This window comes from Elephantulus edwardii, unplaced genomic scaffold, assembly GCF_000299155.1.
Source record: "Elephantulus edwardii isolate Elephantulus edwardi_28Jun2011 unplaced genomic scaffold, EleEdw1.0 scaffold00022, whole genome shotgun sequence".
NCBI classification, from domain to species: domain Eukaryota; kingdom Metazoa; phylum Chordata; class Mammalia; order Macroscelidea; family Macroscelididae; genus Elephantulus; species Elephantulus edwardii.
Window position 1 is genome coordinate 26,265,675 of NW_006399772.1, and position 10,904 is coordinate 26,276,578.

Sequence of the window (10,904 nt, forward strand, 5' to 3'; positions counted from 1 at the left end):
GGGCACCACGACTCCATCCACACGGGCACCACGACCGCATCCACAAGGGCACCATGACCGCATCCACACACGGGCACCACGAACGCCTCCACACGAGCACCACGACTCCATCCACACGGGCACCACGACCGCATCCACAAGGGCACCATGACCGCCTGGTGCCCACCTCCACATGGGCACCATGACCCCATCCACATGGGCACCATGACTGCATCCACACGGGCACCATGACTGCAGCGATACTGCCGCTACTTACTGAGATGAACCTGGCCATTAATCGCAAAGATCTGAGAATTGACACAAAGCGAGCCAGTGGAGCTGGAGGCCAGCACAGAAATACTACCAGTGTGGTCAGCAACGTTCACCCCCTGGCAGGTGTCGTTTCTGAATGCCAACATGAGTGATCACAACTGAAAACTAGAAAGCCGGCTGTTGAGAAAGTGACGGGCAAAACCCTCCAGTGTGCAGCTTGAATAAATAAGAAACAAGTGAACGGTCCACGGCAAGGAAGATTCAGATTGGAACTCAAGGAAGGTCAGAGAAAATAAGGACAGAGTTTTCCACAGAACCGCGTCACAGACCACAGAATAAACAAGGCACTGCATGATCCTGAAGCTTTATGCAGGGAGGGCGTCTACTGGATGAACACGTGTGGTCACTGACGGAATACGCCAATTACGAATCCTTAGCAGAAGCTATTTCCAAAAATGCTGAAATGGATTCTGTTAAACCCTTTGACACTTACGAAGAGGCTACTACAGCACATCAGGTTTTGTATAATACTCTCCAGCGTTTTCTTGAAAAATTGGAGTTAACAAAATTGAGGAGTATGCCTTCTTCTCGAAACCGATGATTTATATAAATGCACAGATTTCAAAAAAGAAATCATGGCTGTGATTGTCCATCTTGGACTCTTCCTTACAAGAAGCAAAGAAAAATAGTTTGGTTGTATGCTGCATTTAATGCATGATTAAAAATTTCTAGCATGAAAAACATCAAACGTAAAAGAAAAACAGTCATATAGCAATAAATACTGTATTTGGAAAAATAGAAAAAGACATCATTCTGGAATATTGTAGGGGTTTGGTGAAAGACCCTCAATGAGATAAAGTGGCACAGTGACTAGAGCGGTGGGCTGAGCACCCCGAGATGGTGAGGGGGTACATAACAGGCTGAGGCTCCGATCTCATGTACCCAGGGCTGCCATCAGTTCCAGTCTACTTTTTGGCACCGGATAACCACATTGTTTCTTTGACCCACACTAAGGGCTACTAAGAATTTAGAGGACGCTCACCTTCAGAACACACTATATGTTAAAATATTTTTGTTTCTTTGGTTTCAAATACACAAACAGCAAGAGTCTCAGACCCTGTGGGTGATAAGGAGTTCAGTGGAGGTGTTCGGGACTGTTCTAAGGTAATCTTGCCCTGCTTAGGGTACTGGTTTGGGACTTAGGAGGTTGCTTTTCACTCTAAGACATCGGCATTTAAATTCTGCACTTAGGCATGAAGTTAATATGCCACAGAGTATCCTGTCCAAAAGAAGCAAGGCAGCAAAATAAAACCAAACCAAAACTGAGCTTGCTCTTCCCAACTATTACATTCTTTACTAAAGGAGGGGATCCATCTTGCTGGAGAAAGGAAATAATATGAAAAATAATACATTTACAGCATGTTGTTGTTCTATACTGTAGTGCTGGAACTGACTCATAGCTGGCCCTCCAGTGGGTTTTCAGAGGCAGTTAATCAAACAGGAGGAGACTGCCCATCCTTCTCCCATGGTGCAAGAAGTGGATCAGAACTGCATGCCTTTGGGTAGGCCATGCAACTCTTTACCACATGAGAAATGGTAACTACAAACCCAAACTCACTGCCATTGTGCTAAGTTCGACTCATGGCAACCCCACAGGGCAGAGATTTGTCCCAGAGGGTTTCAAGGTTGTAATCTGTGTAGAAGAAGCCAGCCACTTCTCTCTCCTATGACCAAAGGCTCAGCTGGTAAGCACACAATCAGCAGATCGAATACACCAGTCACCGCAAAGGCACAGACCTGGTGGTCTGCTGCTTAAATATTCACAGCCTTGGAAACCCCATGAGGCACTGCTAGTCTTCCCTATAGGGCTTAGAGCAGTGGATATGGCGTCATGCCCTGTGTATCTGTGATTATAATCCATCTGAGAATGAGTTTCCTTTGTTAGGTTAATGATCTACTATTCAGGTAGGATGTGACTTAAATCAATCTTACTTGGTTGCTCCGTCATCGTACGTTCCCATTAAGACTATGGTTCCATCCTGTATGGACTTCAGAAATTCAATAAATGGGGCCACATCTGAAGAAAAAGAAAAAGTTGAAGACTTTAAAAAAGAAAATTAATAATCATCTCAATCACTTAACTGGGAAGAATTTCCAAATCATCAATTTACAATGTGGAACAGTTAAAATTGAGGACAAAAATAAAACAACTGAAGGTTTGTTTGGGTTGGTTTTTTTCCCAAGAATGGTCAAGGTCACCCCTTAACATGAGCTAATCATCAGCTCCAAGCCTGAATCGCTCTGTGCTCTTTTGTACTGATTATTCCAGGGGCTAAATAAATTATGATACAAAGGGGGAAAAAAAACCCCAAAGATCTCTCAAACAAGAATAAATGGGATTAGGGAAAACGTAATTCTGAGGTCCGGGACAAAACTTGTTTCTACCAGTATGCTACACTATTTTGAACTGGTTTGAAGAATTTGATCACAGCTGAAGTGAAATTGGAACAGACCTGAATTTTTTAAAAAATTGGGTGATCTGGAATGCACATCAGAATGAGAAATACTTCGACCAAAGTTCCGGGATGGGAGAGACTCTAAGAGGTGTGGTGGGTCCTTTTCAGAGCCTGATGTGTGATACTGGCTTGCTGCCAGGCCTCTGGGGCCTGACACATGCACAAAGCTGTGTATGCAGCTGCCGTCTCTGAGTCAGGAGTCACTGAGTGGTTTTTGACCCAGCTAAGCAACATGGTTGTTATGCTGTGTGTAAGCTGCTTTCATTCTGGTTCACCTATATGTTAAAAGTCTGGATCCTTCCCAAGCTTCCCTTTACCCACAACTGGATCAGTTTAAACATTTGAAACTTTTCTACAAAGAAGATAAGATACATAGTGTTTAGCCAAGTATCAGAGGGAACTGAAGTTCTAAGATGTTATATAATTATGGACCAATATGCACACCCATTTAAGGGCTCCTTAGGCTCATCCGCTAGCCATGAGCTGGGGGAAAGAATCAAGATCAGATTATTATTATAAGACAAATTATGGTAGTTATTAAAGTTATGGACTACTTTATCTAGTGTATCAAGATCCATATAAACTTCAAAAGAAACTCCTTCAGCGGCTACAAACCAGAGATGTCAGCCCAAGAAACGGAAGAGTCAGAAACCAAAAGGCATTTGCACTCAAGCTCTTTAAGCCAAAATCAAACACATTTCAACCCCGGGTGACTTTAACTGACTCAGCTCCTTTCCATAACAAAATCTTCCGAAGATGTTCCTAAGTGATCCTATTTTATACTTTAGTATTAAAAACCCCAGGTCATCAATTCTGACTCAGAGTGGTCCCGTGGGACAGAGGAGAACCGCCCCGAAGGCTTCCCAAGGCTGTGAATCTTTGTAGAAAGATTCAAGCCTGCCACCAAGCCTTCCGCCCGAGGTCCAACTGGTGGGTTCCAACCGCTGAGCTTCCAGTTAGCAGCCAAGTGTTTTAACCCCTGTGCCACCAAAGCTCCTGTTCCCCTCATCACATTTTCAAATCAGAAAAAATGTAATAAGATAGTTTTAAAAAACCCACCTTTTGATTTAACTGCAAAGATATAAGTAAATCAGAGGGCTGGATTTTTTAACTAGTGGTGTTTTTAATCTACCTTCAATGGGGGTAATTTAAAAGGTTAAACAGTAAGAAACTGCACTGCAATTCCAAAGGCACACAGTTCGAATTCATCAGCTGCTCCATGAGAGAATTATGGGTAGTCTCCTCCTGTGATTAACAGCCTCTGAAAACCCACCGGAGGATGAGGTATGGGTTGGTTCCAACTCAATGGAACTCAACACCAACAAATGTATTGATTTCTTCTATGACTTGTTGGGGCAGAGACCAGCACTGTACTGGTCTTAACAACAGATTTGCACGAGTGTTTTTTCTACAGTAAGCATTGGCAGGACCTTGACTTTTGAAATTGATAGTAGCTTTTTAGTTTCCATAGTTTTGTTATTGATGAAAAGTCTTCCTGCTCTCTTTTAACAAATAATATACGACACTTTATTAAACCCTGAAAAAATATTAGAAAGGTTGATTTTTTCCCCCTACGTTCAAGTAGCATGACTGGTTTTTCCAGGGAATATTTAAATGAGTGGAGAGGTGTGGAGCCGACTGTCAAGCTGACGAAATTCTAAAACTAACAACTCAGAGAAGAACCTAGTGGTAAACCAGTGCCAGGCTCCCTTCAGTAAGGAAGAAACTCCTTTCTCCGAGCAGTATTCATCCCAGCAGTACTCATCCCTGTACAATGTCCTCTCTGTCTGCTGATGACTCTTCACGGTCCCTCGAAGGGCTTCCCAGTAAATATAGAGATACAAAGTTCCCATGAACTATGCAATTGCAGAGAACTACAAAGAAAACGCCATCCAGTTCAGTAATTAGTCATTTTTCACCAGGGCAACTGGGAAGCATAAACAGAATTCTTCCTTCCCTATAACTGGACTGTTAATTTTGAAATGTTGAATGCTCCTAGATTTTGAGATTGAGAAATGCCTGTGTAATCAATTCAATGAATTAAAAGTATTTAAATTGGTTTGCGGGCATTCACACTATATATGTTCTTTATTTTGAGGCCAAAATAACCAAACCCCAAAACCAACACAATCCCCCCCCCAAAAAAAACCCAATCCTAGAGCCCAAACTTTCTTGCTTAGAAAATTAGCCCCCTAGACTAGGTGGTATTTAAAATTAGCTGGCAAAGGAATATTTTCTAAGTCTCGTCTTTTATATTATTGCCTCAATTGCACACCAGTTGATTTTTCTAACAAAATGGAAGTCCATTCATTATAACTGATCACATAAAAACACCTGGGAAGTTGGTGAAAAGGTGGTGAGAGAATGTGGACAAAGAAATAGTTATTTCCTCACTAATGGACTCCTGTTACACGGAGACAACTGGGAAGTCAGTGCTAACAAGTGAAGACAGGGCTCGACACTCTTCACACTTACCTCCGCCCCACATGTCAAAATATTTAGTGTCTAATACTTCTCCTGTTTTTCCTGAAAGAGATTAAGTTCACATCAAATTATATAACTGAAATGTCTGGTACACTGTAAAATAAAATCAATGAGTGATAGGAATTCACTAAGAGAAAATTTATTTTTGAGAGACAGACTTCAGTATGGAGTGTATGAACCGGAAGTCTGTTTTCACACAACTATGTCTGGAGGCTCCTATAGGACTCTCCCACTCACCTTTCTGCCACTGTCCTCCTCTTCTGCATTACGTTAATATTACAAAATGCTAATCAATAAGTCATCAATTTAATGTTAGATTGGCTCTCTCCTGATAATGGCATGTGAGAAGCTCTCCACACAAGTGGCTGAGATGTTCTGGAGAAACCATGCATAAATGCTTGGCATGGACTTCTGAACGGACAAACAAGTATGTCTTGGAAAAATGTGGAGCCAGGGTGGCTTCTTGGAGGCAAGGTCAGGAGCAGCCGTCCTTGGTAAAGGACATCACAGTTGGCAAGGTGGAGGGTCAGTCTAGGAGAAGACTCTCAATGAGACGGACTGACAGGGTGACTGGAACAAGCGGCTTGAGTGTGTCAGAAATGATGAGGAAAACCCGAGATGGGGCAGTTCAGATCTGTTCAGACTGATTCTATGAATCGTGGTCAACTCTCAATGACCCTTGGCAACAACTGTCCATCTAGGCTGGCCACCAATTCTCCAGCTAGTTTTCATTTGTCGGTTTATTTTTGAAAAGGGGAGGGCTTCAAGGTCAAGAGACCATCTTCGAGATAGTGGAATTACTTTAGGTATAAACATAGCTTCTGATTATATCTATAAGTAAAAAGAATTCTTACCATTTACTAAAGCAACATTGATCCCTCTTCCAACATTATTCTTAACACCACTCATTAAGCTGCAGGAGAAAATGTAAACAAAAATTAGATATTTCATATGAACATACTTCAGGGACAGAGTCATGTCCAAAAACAATCTAGTTAGGTATTTATATATGCTACATAGTGCTTTATGAGCCACAGAGGAATGAAACGATCTCTTTGGTGAAATCAATCTAAGGGAAATGAATTTGCCTTTTACTTGTGTTCGGTACTAAGTGAGGGAGAGACTAGTTGAAAAATTTTAAAACAATGTTCATAAAAACTTAATATTAGAGACATATATTAGAAAGTTTTAGAGCAGAAACATGAATTCGTTCTCGGTGCTCTGCATGAGATTATGAAATACGATTTTAGCATCCTGTAAAACACATGGGTAAACTGCACCTAACCAAAGTCACTTGTATCATTATCATACCTGGTAATAGTCAGTGACACTCGGAAATCATTAGAAAGAACGCTACTGTGAAAGAAGCCAGTGAAACATCTGCTGAGCCTATCAGCCAAGCTGTTCAACGAGAACTATTCAACTGAACCAGTCTGAAGATGTGGGAGGGAGGCGTATACGCGCATCTGTATGACACCCATGCATCCACATTTTGCTATGGATGTATACTGAGGGAGCTTTGGTGGCCTACAGGGTAAGGAAAGGTGCTGCCATTCCAAAGGCACATGGTTTGAAACCATCAGCTGCTCCACAGGAGAAAGACAGGCAATCTCTCTCTCATGCAATTTACTGCCTCTGAAAACCTGCTGGAGGGTCAGCTATGAGTTGGTTCTAACACAAAGGCATATAACAGTGTATACTTAAAAAACAAAGTTTTTAATTCTCACAAAATGAGAGTAAGAGAGTCCAGCCAAACTATCATACCAAGAGAAACCTTAAAACCCTAAGATAACTGGCTTCCAGAAAACCTTTAAAAAATTTTTTTTTAAATTTTATTTTATTATTTTTGTGTGTGTGTACTGTCAAATTGAATTTGACTGGTACAGGAGGAGATTGCCCCTCCTTCTTCAGCAGAGCATCTGGTGGATTCAAAGCGCATGCCTCTAGGATTGCTGTGCAGCTTCTTGCCACTAGGCCACCAAAGCTCCCTCAGAGAGCAATTTTTAAGTCAAACAATATAAAGAATATTTGCCTTGGACAGTATGCTCTTTTTAAAAGAATTATCTACATGCAGAGTCAACAACAGAAACATTTAAAGGTCAGACTAGAATCAAGCTTTGGGCAAATCAGTAATTATCTGTATTGTTCTTCAAGAAAATGCTGCAGGCCTATGAGCTTTTTCTATAAACAACATTCTGGCTCTATTTTCAGGGCCGTGAGTAAACTGAAAAACTGGAATATATGCATCTACGAAAAGACTCTTCTTGGGGATATTTTTTACTCTAATCAGAAAAGTTGTAGAGATTTGCTAATTGCATATTAAATAAACCTCAATGTCTACTATTAGGTTAACATTTTTAGCAATATATAAATGTACATAAATTATCCATTTTTCTCCTAGAGTATGTGTAGCACACATTTCCAGAAAAGATAATGAAATCTGTAATACATGATTATAAATTTCACAATAGAACAAACGATTTGTATAAAACGTTTTAGTTGCTATATTTGTCAAACTCTCAACTGCAGCTAACCTGTGCCTGAAACTGATGAATAAAGACTGGTGTTGTCATTTCTGCCCCAGAATTAGACAAAGTAAAGAAAAACAAGAACAGAATTTCCATGTTGTAACTTCACTGGTGTTATCTAGATATCAGCTGTCTCTCCTTAATCAGATAAACGCATCAGAGTTGGATCTTTTATTCCATTCTATTCAATCTGTAACCATTATCTGGTTTTATTTGTTTTTTGTCAAACATTCTTCTATATGGTCTAGCCCTAGTCTGTCCATTTGCTGTACAGAGGTAACTCGTGGTTGCTGTGATACTAAACACTGTGAGCCTGAAGTGTCAAATAGGATAATGGTTAGCCATGGTGGACAGTGTTTGGTGGAGCTCCAAGATGAAAATAAGCTTGGAAGCAAGAGTGGCATCCACTTCTGAAAGAGCTTGCTTCTGAAAGCTCTATGAACTTGGAGAAAAGATGAAAGTTATACAAGTGTTCAGGTCTTTTGTTCATAGGGTTGCTATGAGTCGTCTATGACTCGACAGCACTTAACAACAACATTCAGTCTGTAAGCTGAGCAAATAATTCAAGCATCTGCACAACATGAAACAAAATGTTGCATCACTATCGGAGGAAGACTCCTCAACAACCTGCTGTATGTAGAAGACACACTTTGCTTGCAGAAGGTAAGGAGGATTTTAAACGCTTGCTGCAGAAGATCAAAGATCTTCAGTATGGATTACATTTCAACACAAAAACCCAAAAATTCTTAATTCTGGACCAATAAGTAACATTGTGAAATAAGGAACAAAGACTGAAGTTGTTCACAACTTCGGTCTTGGTAAAATCTGCTGTCAAGGACTTCTCCAAAGTACTAAAGAACAACGATGTCAGTTTAAAGGCTAAGGTGTGCCTGATCCAAGCCAAGGCCTTTTCAATTACTACCTATGCATCTGAAAGTATGGATAACGAATAAGGATGACAGGATAACTGAGGTCTTTGAATTGTGTTGTTGGAGAAGATTACGGAATATCCCATGGACTGCCAAAAGAACAAACAGATCTATTTCAGAAAAAACTGTAACCAGGGTGTTCCTTAGAGCCAAGGATGATAAAACTTTATCTCCCATACGTTGCACATGTTGTCAGGAGGGCCAGTCTTTGGAACTTCGGAAAAGTTCCATGCTGGGAAAGGTGGAAGGTCAGAGGAAGAGAGGAAATCTGTCAACCCGCTGGACTGACACAGTGACGCTAACAATAGACCTCAGCACATGAGGGAGAGTGAGATTGGTGGAGCAGAGGGCAAGGTTCAGATTGATGGCTCACAGGTCACTAGGAGTCACTGCTGACTCAGCAGCAAACAGCAACAACAAAAATGACACGGAGGAGACAGCCATCTTTCGCTGAGAAGCAGCTGGAAGAGCGGAATTGACAACTACTAGCTGAGAGCACAAATCCCTACCCTCTAGGCCACCAGAGGTCAAGGTCAAGAAGACAGAAAATCAGAGGCTGAGGAGGGTGTGGAGAGACTTGAACTCCAATAAAGAAAAGGCACAGCGAGGTGCACAGGAGTTACAGGCACAAAGGTTGAGTACTCAGCATCAATACCTAGTCTTCCTGCAAAAGCTCTCTCATGATTCTGGGAAATGAATGCGTGGCAAAGCGCAGGTCTTCGAATGTGTGGACCTAAGACTAGCTGAGAAGTGGGCAACAGGAAGTAAACAAAGGTGCTATACAAAGAGGCAGGCTTGAAATTCACCCGCCCCTCTCTTTTCCTGAATATATTTGATAAGTAAATGCCATCCCCATTTAGATTAAGGTGGAAGATGGAAGATCTCGGTGTCTTCTCCAGGTCGAGATGACTTAGGAACACGCTGTTCTGTCCCTAACTTCCAATTCATCATTGTTGCTGTCAAATGCCATCGAGTCATACACGACTCATAGCGACCCTATGAATTAAAGACCTGAACACTTGTATAGCTTTCATCATTTTTCCAAGTTCATAGAGTTTCTGGACACAAGTTATTTTGGACGCCACTCCTGCTTCCAAGCTTGTTTTAAGCGGGGAGCTCCACCAAACACTGTCCACCATAGGTAACCATTACTGCACTTGACACATCATTGTCACAGTGTTTAGCTTCACAGCAGCCACGAGTCACCTCTGTCTCATTGCCATTAAAACAGACCTGACTCACAGCTCACTCTGCAGAGTTTCCAAGGCTGTAAACCACCTGGGAGGAGACTGCTCATCTTTCTCCTACAGAGGAGCTGATGGACTTGAACTGTCAGAGAGGAGTCACCTTTGGGTCAACAGCACAACTCTTAACTAAGGACGAGGCCACGAGAGAGAGCTCCCAGTCTCAGCATTCACCAACAGAGAAAAGAACGGCAATGACAGAGAACTGCCACAAGAGGGTAGAAGATTGCCAATTTTTAAAATGGAAACTCAAACCTGTAATCAGTAAATGACCTTTGGTTGATTTTAAAGGTATTAAGTGAATATTTTTTAAGCAAACAAAGTGAACTGAGAAAGAGAGAATGGAGGAAAATTTATAACACTGAGTGAATGAAAATTCAACTTTTCTGTAAACTTTTGTTAAAAATCACAATTAAAAAAATAGGTAAAAAAAAAAAAAGTATGGAGTCACCTTACTAACAGAGGTATACCCTTCATTAATGTAAAGGTTTTACCACCACTACCAAATAAAAAAGGTAAGGAAAATTATTACATAATCTGTAAAGTAGATAAATACTACTTTAGATACACTTTATTTCAAAATGTCTCATAAGGTTCTAGTAAAACTAAAAACAGACCCTGTCATTGGAGTCTGTTCTGACTCACAGCAATACTCCATTTGGTTCCTGAGGCTGTAAACGGTACAAGAATAGACTGCGTATCCTGCTTCCTCAGAGCTAACGGTGGATTTGAACAGCTGGTCACACCACAGCCTTTTGGTCAGCAGGATAACTCCCTATGGTCTAGGCTGCCAGAGCTCCTCATAAGTTGTGGTTGTTGTTGTTGTTATGTGCCATCGAGTTGCTTGCGACTCATAGCGACCCTATGTACAAGAGCTCTATATGCTCTTCTATCCTGTGCCAACCTAGCCATCTCAAACACACTTATTCCCACCTCTCTAGTCACAGAATC

At 41.3% G+C, this 10,904-nt stretch overlaps 1 protein-coding gene and 1 pseudogene across 1 annotated transcript in view; one reads left to right on the forward strand and one right to left on the reverse strand.

Moving 5' to 3' along the window:
- The window catches only part of LOC102857483, a 1,949-nt pseudogene extending 1,096 nt beyond the window's left edge, over positions 1-853 (forward strand).
- Positions 1-10,904, reverse strand: part of FAM3C (family with sequence similarity 3, member C) — a 56,683-nt gene that overhangs the window by 7,466 nt on the left and 38,313 nt on the right. Inside the window, exons 5-7 of the mRNA XM_006882701.1 lie at positions 6,107-6,165; positions 5,244-5,294; positions 2,245-2,329 (exon numbers count right to left, since the gene is read on the reverse strand). Coding sequence (XP_006882763.1) covers positions 2,245-2,329; positions 5,244-5,294; positions 6,107-6,165 — 195 coding nt within the window. The remainder of the gene's footprint in view (positions 1-2,244; positions 2,330-5,243; positions 5,295-6,106; positions 6,166-10,904) is intronic.